At 26.7% G+C, this 13,681-nt stretch overlaps 2 protein-coding genes across 2 annotated transcripts in view; one reads left to right on the forward strand and one right to left on the reverse strand.

Annotated features, from left to right (window-relative positions):
• LOC119676460 (progestin and adipoQ receptor family member 3-like) overlaps positions 1-841 on the forward strand; it is a 25,495-nt gene extending 24,654 nt beyond the window's left edge. The window contains exon 6 of the mRNA XM_038087699.1: positions 749-841. Coding sequence (XP_037943627.1) covers positions 749-841 — 93 coding nt within the window. The remainder of the gene's footprint in view (positions 1-748) is intronic.
• A 197-nt stretch (positions 842-1,038) lies between these two features.
• The window catches only part of LOC119676461, a 30,936-nt gene continuing 18,293 nt past the window's right edge, over positions 1,039-13,681 (reverse strand). The window contains exons 3-4 of the mRNA XM_038087701.1: positions 5,164-5,331; positions 1,039-1,164 (exon numbers count right to left, since the gene is read on the reverse strand). Coding sequence (XP_037943629.1) covers positions 1,039-1,164; positions 5,164-5,331 — 294 coding nt within the window. The remainder of the gene's footprint in view (positions 1,165-5,163; positions 5,332-13,681) is intronic.

Genomic DNA, 13,681 nt, shown 5'->3' on the forward strand with positions numbered 1-13,681 from the left:
CTTGTTGTCATAGATTAAGCATGGAAAACACTTTTCGGGTTTCTCCAAAATGCTTGCAAAACATAATTTTCAGAATTGTTCAATTCTTCTATCATATTACTCTCTCCGGCACTCTATCTTAAGTTTCTTAATCATCTTTTTCATGTTGTCTCGACTAGGATCTTTAAAGGTAGGAGTCAATTGTACTCTACTACTTCATTTGAGTTACAGAAGTTTAGTATTATGGCAAAGTATTCTCTCAATCTTTCTAGCACTTGGGTTCAATGCTGTCATTACCATTTTTTTCTTCTGCATATCATTATCTTCGTTACTGACAGTTCTCAGTTTACTATAGACAGCTTTTGTGTTGTTTCTTTTTTGTTATTTGTCTATCGTTTGTAACTTTTACTTATATTATTCTTTTGTTTTTTGTTCATTATAATCTGTTTGCTTCTTTCCTTCTTTCCTAAATCTTAAAATATCCAATATCGCCCTTTTTCCTTTCCAATCACGGCAATCATGGTCAAATCAATCTGGTTGGTGAATCTGAAAGACTGAATGCTTTTTGAATCTCTACATTGAGTTCTGTGGAGTCCCATAATATTACTTTTTTCACCTATTATTTCTTCCATTGTGTCAAGTATTCCAGTTTCAATTCTAAAAATATGGAACTGACGTCCCAAAATTTGAAACTAATTTTAAAGTGTTTACACATTGCTTTGAAAGGATACTTTTTACTACAATTAATATTGATTGATGATTTTATTAGAGTAAAAATAATTTTAATCCATGTTTTTTCATGGATGTTGATACCAGTCTAAAATCTATTTTACAGCCCAATTTCAAAGTCGTATCTCTATAATAACTTAGGAATCAATTATGCCACTAAAGCGACTTTAGTTTAAATTAAGTAATTATTGAGACTTGAGTTACGATTGCGAAATCATTTTTAAGGGCTTTAACACTAAACCTAAAACTCAGAGAGTAAAAATGATTACCAAAGAAGAAGAAATCACATTTGCTTTATATAATTAAGAGTCATATATGGTAGTTTTATATTCAGATTAATATCTCACTAACCGTTTCGTTTGTCCACCAAAACATGCTCTGTAAGCACAATTTTGTTGAGAGGAATGTGCGGTAACCTTGGCGAATGTAAGGATTGAATTTCAAATGGTCAGGAGCCTGAAAAATAATAATATAAAGAATTATTTTATACAAATTAAATATTAAATTATAAATTAAAAATTCAATTATAATATAAAAAGAAATTAATTAATTAATTTTCCACAGATAGAACGAAGTATTAACAAATTGAATCAATCAACACTGTAAGGCCAGGCGATCAATATAATCTTTCCAATAGGACTATTAAAGCCATGTCATGTAGGCGATCAATTGTGGTTGTTGCTTTTAACTTTTTAATTAATATAACTTATTATATTAACTTATATATAGTCAACTTATATTTAACTTACATCAACAAATATGGTGATCGACGATCGTTGGATAGCTTGCATTATATGGCCCTAATCCCGTCCTATTGGAAAGTACATACTGTGAAAAAATGATTTCATTTGCAAGAGCATTTAGTTTTAAATACCGTTTTGGGACTCATTAGGGATGTAAGCTCAATACTCTTCTTAATACTCTTCTTTTGGATGTTAATAGAAATAGGAATAAAACGGGGTACCAGCTCCCAACGAAGCGGAGCACTGCGACCATCGTTGATATTTTGTGCTGCAACAGACCTTAACCGAAGAGAAGACATTTCGCCTTCCGAATGAAACCCAGAATGTCGGTCGTTACGATCAGTAGAGGAGAGTTGTTCTCAACTCAGTGACTCCTACTGGCCCAGATCAAGGCTGGGCAGTCACAAAGAATGTGACTGGATTGTATGTTAATAATAAGATGACAAATTTATATACGCATAATTATTTGGTCATTTATTTTTGGCATTATTTTGCGCAAAATCAATTACTGAACTTAACTTTGAGTTTACAAATAAAAATTACTTGGCCAATTGCCCGCCAAAAGGTCGAAACCTCTACGATTCAAAATAGAAAATTTTTTTTTTGGCTCTTTAATTTTTTTTTTCTCTTTTGCTTCTTCTTATTTACATTTGGCCAGTGCACATAGCGTGGCTATAACACATTTTAACCTTGATTTAGTTTTTATTTTTATTTTTATTGTTGTTTTGTTTTGCGTTTTTTGGCGTATCTTCAGTTACAACATAAAATGACAAAAATAAACCTAAAATTTTATTATAAAATAGAAAAAAAAAATTAATTTTAAAATATGATTTGTAAAATGTCAACGACACTTTCGGCCAAATACGTGTGACGACGTCTATTGTGTATTATGCGAGGTGGGAAGGTAAGTAAGCCGTCAATTAATTTCGAAGGTTCAATTGAAGATATTTGGAATTTACAAATGATCAAATTTGTTTCAAAGCCGCCAATACAGAAAGGTGTCAAGTAACAAAGTAATGCTTTTATGAATACAAAAAATATTTAATAGTGCCTTGTAATTATTTGCGAAATACCTAATTATCACCTTTGAAAATAAATACATAATATCAAAACGAATATTGGTCAGTGTTAAAATAATAGCAAATAAATTTTTACGCACTTTTCTTACTATTACAAGGGCAACCCTAGTAAATGAAAGAAAAAAACACAAATAACACAAGTTCAATCCGATCACCAAATGCTGCGCACGCAAAGAAATGAAATGAAATGCGCGGTGGAAAAGATTTTTCTTACCTTTTCGTCGAAAGAACTTTTTTCGCATACATATATTATGAAAGCTATATCTATCCACTTTTAGTTTAATTTTTATTTTCGATTGTTAAATCTGAGACAAAATGTATAACACTTGAGATTAATTTATAACACTCTAGATATTTTGGCAGAGTGAAAAGATTACACTGAAATTAACAGCTGTTTTATATGATTTGACCGATAAACTATGATTTGAAGGTGTGGCTAATATGGAAAATATAAATGCCTACTAACAATACCACAAAAATGTTAGATTACTCTAAAAATATACGATTGTGCCACAAAATTTGACGGATCAAGATTAAATCTGAAAGATTAAATGAAACAGTCAAAATTGTACTCAAAAGAAACGATTCATATTTCCCAAGCATACTAATTTGACAACAGTTCTTAGCTTAGTTTTCAGGATATCGAACCTTGAAACTACAAATTTTTACATGAAAACCACCAGGTGACCATTTTTCTGATCTACTTATTGTTAGACATCGTTTGTGTAATCAATGTGTTATATACCACTTAATGCTAGATGGCGTCGGTTGGAATGTTGTGTAGATCGTGGATACAAACCCTTTGCATAGCTTCTACTCCCACAATACTCTTATTGTACTTTACATTGTGAAACGTGTTTCTTCAAAAACGCAGAAGCATAGTATACTATATAAAGTTAATAATATAAAGTCAATAGATGGTCTTAAATATTTATTTTCAAAAAGTAATTTTACAATCACAATTTTTCAAGCGAAAGCTCCTTACACCAATTACAAATGCAAGCACTTTTTCAACCCCGTCCTTCTGGACTCAGCCAAAATTACAAATCCCCCCCAATACATATTCCTTTATCTCTTTTTTTCACAGCTTATCATACTGTTCGTCGGTAATATCTATTACATTATTTAAATTCGCTGAGATGTATATAGCTTTTGTTTTTTTATATTTTAAGATTTCTTGAGAAGAATGTGATTTTAAAACTGCTTAAAATCGCTAGGTGAGATTGGTGGAAAGTTATCTGCTGACTTGCATTGCAACCAATTAATTAGTTGGCATTTTCACTAGTATATATAAAAGTACAATTTGATTTGTAATCAATAAATCTGTCTCCGACTTACCGTCATTCTATAAAAGAGACCTAATGGTAAGAATTTTAACATTATATCATCTGAACCATCGTTTAGAGTTTATACAATGTACCAAGTTTGAAAATGATTCAAAAATTGGTGGTCTATTATCGGAACCTTTACATTAAAATTACATAGTATAAATAACATTTAGGTCAATTCAGCAGAAAATTCAGGAGAAAATTGAAATGTAACTAAAGTCGTTAAAATTTAAAACGTGAAATTTAAGTCGTTAAAAAAATTTTAAAAGAATATTATCATATAGTCTCTATTCAGCATAAAATTTAGAAAAAAATTTAACAGGAAAAATTTTTTTTCATAGGGACCACTCTTAATAAGAATTGTATAGTCTCTATTCAGATTCTTTTTATAAAAATTAAGTAACATAAATATCGTCCAGGTTTATTCAGCAGAAAATTTAGGTGAATTTTAAATTTTAACATTTTTTTGTATGATCACCCTAAATATTAGCCCTATATAAAAATATTATAGTCTACATTGGGTCCCGTCATGTGAAAATTAAGTGATTTAATATAAATAGATTTTGAATTGAACTGTTTGTTAAGATAGTTTGATAGTTTAAGAGAAAATTGGATTTTAATATTTTTTTTGATCGGTGACCATCCAAAATATTGACTATAAGTAAGGGTATCGCCTATATGGAATCTCTTTATATAGGGATTGTGTGGCATAAATATCTTATTATACACATCAGATTAGTATTTAGATCATAAATTGATCTGTTTGTTAAGATAGTTTGATACTTTAAGAGAAAATTGGATTTTAATAATTAATAGGGAACCATCCAAAATATTGACTATAAGTAAGGGTATCGCCTACATTAAATCTCTTTATATAGGGATTGTGTGGCATAAATATCTTATTTTACACATCAGATTAGTATTTAGATCATAAATTGATATGTTTGTTAAAATAGTTTGATAGTTTAAGAGAAAATTGAATTTTAATAATTTTTTTGATCGGTGACCACCTAAAATATTGACTATTAGTAAGAATGGTATGACCTATATTAGATCACTTTATATAAGGATTATGTAGCATAAATATCTTGTTCGATACATGTCAGATTAGTAGTTAGGGAGTCTATTGGATATGAATAAAAAACAACAAAATGTTTGTTATTATATATACCATTATAATATGCAATTTTATTTATAGATACATATGCATTTATATAAATACATAAAAGTTTTTATATAATGTATTGTATATGTATGTACGATGTATACATATAGTTAAAGTAATTTTAAAATTCTAAAACTTACATCTTCAAAATTCAGCAATAGCTTATATTTATTTAGCTTCTCGTCCAAGTCACGGCCAAACTTATTTCCGTCGACGGCAGTTGCTAGAAGTGTACCATGACCCAAAATATTGGCTTCTTCGTTTTCCGGAAATTGATGTGCATCCAAAGCAGTTCTTTGGCCATCGCACTAAAAGGAAGAAATTGTATAAAAAATTAAATAAAACAAAAAATAAAACATTATATCAAATAATTCGGAAATTAATTTAAATAAATTTATTTTTCGAAATATGCAAAATATGATAAATTAAGTTAAGCAAAATTAATCATTAATTAATTAATTAACGTGGCGCAAAGATTCTTTGCCGTCTGTTGCTTTTCTTTCATTTCGAAAAGGTCACGCGGTCTCAAAAGTTCCGCATATTATATTTAGTTTTTTATTTTTTTATTTTTATAGTTTCTTTATTCTTTTTTTTAGTGCAATTTTATTTGCTTTTTATTTTGCTTTTATTTGTTTATTGTTGTTGTTTCCTCTTTTGAATTATTTCCCAATAGAAAACATGTAAACAGTTTTTATTAATTGTTTTCATGTTGTTTACATTTTACAATTCACAATTCTGCAATGAATCTAAACGAAAAAAAGCATGTAAGACAATAACAAAAACAATGTTCTCGTTGTTTGTTTTTGTTTTTGTTAAATGCTGTTATTAAGTTATGTGTTTGGTTGTTTTTCTTTTTTCTATTTTTATTTGTTTACAAATTATTTTATAACCGCAAAAATGCTTTCGCGCCAAGTAATGACGTTGCGCATTGTTGTTGTACATATTTGTTGTCTATTTTGGTTATTGTGCATTTTGTTTTTGTGTTTGTTTTTGTTATTGTCAGCTGTAAACTGTGTAAGCTTAAGCTTTAGAAATGCATAGAAATACAAAATTATGGCGTTAGCCACAAAGAAATATGGCAGTAATAAATGTAAATTAAATAACAGTTTATATATATGATAATGAGAGTAAAAATGACAAATTCAAAATTAAGTTAAAAAATTAATATTAATATGCATTATTAATATATATTAAGTTTTTATTTATTTATATATAGGATATATATTATTAAAGTATTAATTTTTAATATATTTTAAATAATTATAACATGGCAACAACGATGGAACTCTGATTTAAGAGAAAGATGGACGGCAAAGCTAATTCCATATGTAAAGTCGTGGACTGAATGAAATTTCGGTGAGATTGATTATTATGTCACACAGTTCCTATCTGGTCATAAATATTTTCGAAAATATCTATACAGTATACACTGCGGATCCGTCGAGGACAATGCTGAGCATACTTTCTTCAACTGCGAAAGATGGCATGGAGAAAGAACACTACTTACAGAATATATATGTAGGCCACTTCACAGTCGAAAATATCGTAGAAAAAATGATAGAACGAGCAGAAAATCAAAACAATTTACATGCCACATGTTTAAAAAACAGGTTAAACATTAGGTAGATTATGTTATAGCGACGATCCCAAGGGATCCACTTAGGCCTACAACACGGTAAACATTAAATTAAAAATTTTTAAAAATACTCAATATAAATAATTTTAATTTTTTATATTTTTAAATCTGAAAACTCAATTTATTATCTTTTCAATGCAAAAAAAAATAAGTCCATATCATTTACAGAGTCTTAGATATGGCCATTTCAAAATTGATCTGAAATGTGAATTCTCAAATTGTATAGAGAATTTGAACAATTTCTTCTAAACACCGGGAGCACATAAAAAAATATCAGAGATGAAATTTAAATCGAATGAGAGATGATGAAGTCATCTCTGCAGAATTCAACATTGCAGAATTTTATTATATTCATATTCATTCGATATGATATATCCACCTATCTGGATACTACTTTCGATTAAGCTATGGAAACTCATAAGAATGTATTTTGAGATCTCATCTCTTCCCTATAAAACCGATCATTTTTATTAGAGTAGGTGCCTACGTGACTATTTCTTTCAAATAATTCAGTATTCGTTTGTACCTACCTATCTAAAAAAATGGATACAAAGGGGTTGTACCTAAATAAAGATACAAGATACAAAAATGTTACTGCATCCGAGTAGGACACAAGGTACAACCATATATAACTGGACACAACATACAGATGCTATAAATTGATGAAATTCATAATAATTGGCTTATTTACTTCTTTCGTTGGGTGTGACTTCTTTATGCTACATTATATGAGACATTATGAATCCCAATATTTTTTTTTATTAATTATGACAGTACGAATATTGGCAAATCCTATCTATATCGTTCAAATTCTTCTAAGCGAAGCTTAAGAATTGTTTTAGACCATATATATTTTGTGGAACTACTTAATCGTTTTAATCTTCATGCTCTTGGTAATGGTGGGAATAGGAAGTTCTCAATGAGTATTAATAATGCTGGCATACAAGGAAATTTTGAATATTTTGGGAGTTTAAAAAGTTGTCATCAATTTTTAATGATTGTTAATATAATGATTAAGATATCAAGATAACAGTAACAGTGTTTTTTGCTTGAGCATTATAAAATGTCAATAGTCTTAGGCTTGATTGAGAAAATGTCATTTTAATATAAAATTATATGTGTATTATATATGGGGTCTATCTTGACATTATTTTTTGGTTGTAAAATCCGGACGGATTTTACATTATTTTTTTTTTGTGTAAGAATTTGCAACTAAAATTGTAATTTTTATTAATATGAACACCCTTTTCACACCATATACATCCAATCTAAGAAAAAAAAACTTATTTGCTTAGAGAACATATAATGATTTTTAATATAATGAAGTGATGATATATAAACTATACTTAAAAAATAAATTTATTTGATGTGAAATTGACGAACCACGGCCATATTTCTAGTAAATACTGAATATATATACCTAGATGATTCACAAAAGTTGATTAACAAAAAAGATTGACTACTTTGTATAATGTTTTTAAAAAAATTATTTAACAATAAATTTATTATTGCAAATGTTTATATTGTAAATAAATGTTTATATAAAATGATGCATTTATAAACAATATTTGGTGCAATTCAACTTTTTGATGCCTTTTTAAAATATGTAGTATATCTGTGGTTTCTCTACATATAATGTCTATTTTATTTCTATTTTTATACATTCAATCCCTGCATAAATATTAAAATAATATATAGTTGGATAAAAACAATTCGATTTAAAAAAAAAAGAAAATAATAATAATTATGGTACAAGACTTGCCTGAGTACAGATACATATTTCTACTTCTAATTTTATATTAAATATTTGAATTAATTTATTTTCATTTGATTTTGATCATTTTTCCACAAATTAATTATTTGTTGTACAAATTTTTTGTTTTTAGATTTTATAATTAAAACATTTATTACCTATGAAAAGAATAATATTTGAAATAAAAGAGCACTACGAAGTCCCATAGTGAAAACCGGTGATCTTGATAGTATCCAAAAAGAATTCTCTTTCAAATAAAATAACGTAAAAGTAACGAAAAATGATTTCGAAAATTTATTTTCTAATTAAGTGTTTTTTTTTTTTTTTGGATTCCCAAACAGCTGTTTCGAATATCGATGATTTCGAATACTTCGGATACAGTTTTCGAAAAGAATCCTATTTTATATACAAAAATATCATAGTGACGATTCTGATTTCAAAAATTTAATTTTTAATCGAGTGAATTTTTAGCTTCCCATACAGCTGTTTCGGTTATCGATAATTTTGGATATTTAGCGGTATTCGAATTAACGTTATAATCTGAACAAAAATTTTACCTGATCAAAAATAAAATTTTTAAATTATTTATTTTCTACTTAACTTATTATTGTTAAAAATAGAAATCTAATTTTTATTTATTTTTAGAAAACAAAAAATAAATATATATATAGTGCATATCAATATAAAATATATAATTTCATCTAATTAATTTCTTAGGATATATTAGATTATAGCTATGGTAATTATATATCACTAATATTAAATAAAAAATAATCACGTTTTATAGTTAATTAATAAGTTAATTGTATATTAATATTAAATGTATAATTTCTTCTAATTAATTTTTTAAGATAAATTCGATTATAGCTATGCTAACTATATATCAATAATATTAAATAAAAAAGAATCACGTTTTATAGTTAATTACCATATATAATTTATTTTTAGACTACAAAGAATATATAAATATATGTTGTATATTAATATCAAATAATTAATTTTTTAAGATATATTAGATTATAGTTATGTTAACTATATACTAATAATAGTAAATAGTAAAAAATAATCACGTTTTATAGTTAATTACTATATACTCGTATATATATGTATATATATATTTTAGATAGAATGAATCTATGCTATTTAATTGTATTTTAATTAGTTTTTTATTATATTTTGCATTGCAATAGTGCTAATTATATTTTAATATAAAGTAGTATGCTTTTTTATATATTAAAAATATAGTTTGCAATAATATTAAAAATATGATTCTTTTCCTTTATTAAATACATTTAATTGAAAAACGTTTTGTTATTAATTAACAATTAAATTTAAAAAAAATTGATAAGATGCTTGTATCTTAAATTATTATTAATTAATAAAAAAAAATTATTTTTAATTACCCACTTTAAATAAAAGACTTTATAAAAAAAAATCTGTCAAAGACCTGTGCAATTAGTTCATCAAATAAAACCATAACTTGAGTTTAAACAATAAATCATAACTGATTAAAAAGAAAAATAGTTTATATAAAAACTATTTTTAAATAAAAAACTTTTTCTTCCGGTTTTTATTAGAATAAAAAGAGGACAAATTCATTATTTTTAATTAAAATTATAAACAAATAGATTTTCTTAATTCTTCGTTATGTTTTTCTAAGAATATAAGTTTTTTAAAACTATGTATTAAAAATAAGATAAAATATAAAATATTTGTTTTTATTTTTTAATTAATAGTAAAATAATCATAGTTTAATTTTATCGTTTTTTTTGATTTCTTGACGTATAGTGCTATGGATAAAGACAACTAATTCTTCAAAGGCGTTACTGATATCAGAGTATGCTCCTTCTGAAGCGATACACATATGCCAACACTTAAGCCAATCTTCCATACACTTTTCGAAGGCCCGCGAAGGTATGACTTTTAGTTCCTTCAGAGAATTCTCTTTTACCGATTCAATTGACTCTAAACGCTTACTACGAAGGGGCAATTTGAGTTTCGGGAACAGGAAAAAGTCGCACGGTTCCAGATCTGGCGAATATGGTGCCTGAGCGATTATAGTGGTGCCGTGTTTGGTCAAAAAATCGCGTACAACAAGAATTTTCCATTATAAAAATCGCTAAATGCACAAATTTTTTGAAAAAGGTCTATTATTTAAGAAGTAGTTAACAAACAACAAAATCCGAAATCCGATACTTTTTGAGCAGAAGGTATATACTAGAGTAAAACAAAAATGTAACTTTAGTTCTCTATTTAGCGGGTGGAATTTATTGAACGTTTTATGATCTAATAAGTCTTATAAGTCCAACTGGCAATAGCAAGCTACTAATCGGACTGGCTGGAGGAATCTACTCAAGGCGCACATCTTTAATGGCATACTAAGAAGCAAGAACACTAATAAGTGTGTCTATTATCGTAGGTTATCTTATTTGAAAGCTTAATTTTTACACCATTGAGTCCTAGTATCAATTAAAAATCCAGCACCCTAATATCAATAAATTATTATTACGTACACCAAGCAAACTCAAACATATATAATATATATACAGCTATTGGCTGCTTACATAGCACAGCATATATACTTCCTCAATATATTGTAGATGTCTAGCTTTATATAAAAAAAATGTTGATTGAAATTTTGAAATTTGAGCATTCAAAGTCATACTATTTACCATATATATACTATAAATCAATATACATTGACAATATATAATATTATTATATTATAAATAAACCTATACATTTAATTAGAGAGAGAATAAAATCGTAATTCTCATCCATGTGCAAGATATATGGTTTAATAAAAATACAAAAACATATGTGCCAAGAGAGTAAATCATAAAAGTTATACATTTCAAAGAAATCATGAGTCAATATGTTAAATGAACTTATAAGTAGACATACTATAATTATATCTAGATTATAAAGACGCAGTGCTCTTTAGCAAACGCAGTGTCTCTTAATTATCAAGAATAAAAAAAACTAAGCAGTTTTATAAAATATTCTGAGAAATTATCAAAGAACGATGACATGTCTTTATATATATATGTCTATATATATTATATAGATACACATTATATATACTTGTACACTTAAAGTTTAATATGAAAATAGTGATTTTTATTATGTGATAACAGTTTTATATCAGGTTTCATTTCTGAGAACTAATGCATAGAAAATTAATTGTATTATTAGAAAATTAGTGTAATATATATCTAATTTAAAATATTTTGTTAAATCATATTATTTTTAACCTAATATTGGGTTCAGAGAAGAGTTTTATTTGTAATTTTAGCTAAAATAATTAACAGCTAAAATTACAAGCAAAACTCTCGTGTGGACCAGTATAAGGTTTTAGATGTTATAGGCTAATATAATACAGAAGGTATAAAAATAGCTTCTGTAATTTGGGAAAGGACAATAATGTACAGTGACGTTTGAGATCTGTTACACTATATCTGGAGAAAGTCTACTAATGCTTTATTATAAAGTTATAAACATATGAGAGCACATTTTATTTATTGTGGACATTAGTTCCGTTGACAAACCAAAATTGATCTAGGTTATTGATATAAATATACTGCACATCTAACTCAAAAAGAAGTAATTAATTATAATATGGAGTAATTGCTATGTATTACTTACTTACTTACTTACTTGGCCATAACAACCCGTTACCGGGTTTCAATCTGACGCAGTGGTACATATACACATCTATATGTTTTAAATTGATTTTTAACGTCCATTTTCATGAATTTAAATTCTTAATATAAATTTTTGTTTTCAATAGAGAGGTTTTTACTGAACAGTAGTGAATTGCAACAACAAAATCTTTTTTAATTTTAAAAATTAAATTTTATTTTTAATTTTTAATTGTAATTTTTATTTTTAATTAATTAAATTTTTTGGCTGACCATACAGCTGTTTTGAGTATTACGAAATATCCATTATTAATGGTCTTAAAATTATTTCTTATATTTAAATATTCACAAATAATTTTATGTGACTAAAAATACCAATTATTAAACTCGTACACTGCCAAATTTGAAGCTCAGAGTCAGTGTTCATTAGCCGACAAATAATTGAAACAGCTGTATGGCTAACCAAAAACTCGATTAAATAAAAAAATTGTTGTTGTAACTACAAATTATTAAGTAAATTGAACTCAGAAAATAACTCTGATTTCCTTAAGGAAGTGCAATAGATCTGTAGGTCGTAGTGTGAGCTCTACCACAACATAATCAAAAAAATAATATATAATATTTATTAGCATTTATATTTATATGTTTATGTTTTTAAACAACTTATATGTTATTGTTTTTCTACTCTACAAGCATTATATTTTTGATACGTCCGGAACCCATATATTATATTATACTGAACAATTGTTACATACGTATAATATAGACAGTAGATAGTAACAGTAAAGAACGAGCCCCCAAACTAAATCAGCATGACTGGTTTTTAAACGTTTCATTATGAAATTTTGTGGCAATTATATGAACAACAACAATTAATTTATAGTGCTTTATAGTACACTTGTAAGATATAAACAATCTATATGTGTTGTGTATATATGTATCTTGTTTGGTATATGACGAAACAGGCATTAAACTGTTGATATGCACTCGTATATGTATCTGAGCGCTGTGAATTAGAAACTGTAGATACTTTGAAATGATACTCGTATATATTGGTCTATGAAATCGTTTACTATAGCATCGTTAGTATTATCTATAGTATTATGGTATCGTTATTCTAATTGCGTGTTTATGATGAGAACGTCAACAAATTTATCCACTCATGATAATTCGATGCGTAAATGAATTCAAATTTGCAATGTAAATAAACAAAATTTAATGCATTTTACACTTGAAAAAAACAACAAATTTTAATGCAATTTTGTAATTTTCTGTTATTTTTCTTTGTATAATTTTTTAATGACTATTTTTTAATGCAAAAACAAAACTTCGACGTTAAGTGATCTTATAATTGCATTTTTTCATGGGACATAACATATTACATGTTATTTAAAAAAAATTTTTTATTAACTTTATTAATTTAATATATGTATGTAAACAATTGTTATGTCTTCAGTAATTGTTAGAACTTTACATAACCATTTTCTGTAATACTGTACAGAAATGACTGGAGTTAGTATAAGCTATATAATATTTAAATTATTCTTACTACACGAAAAATGCATTCAATGATAATCTGATTTACAAAATATTTATGGGTCGGCTCAGAGTCTGATAATTTATAAAAT

The sequence above is a fragment of the Teleopsis dalmanni genome, chromosome 2, assembly GCF_002237135.1.
Source record: "Teleopsis dalmanni isolate 2A chromosome 2, ASM223713v2, whole genome shotgun sequence".
NCBI classification, from domain to species: domain Eukaryota; kingdom Metazoa; phylum Arthropoda; class Insecta; order Diptera; family Diopsidae; genus Teleopsis; species Teleopsis dalmanni.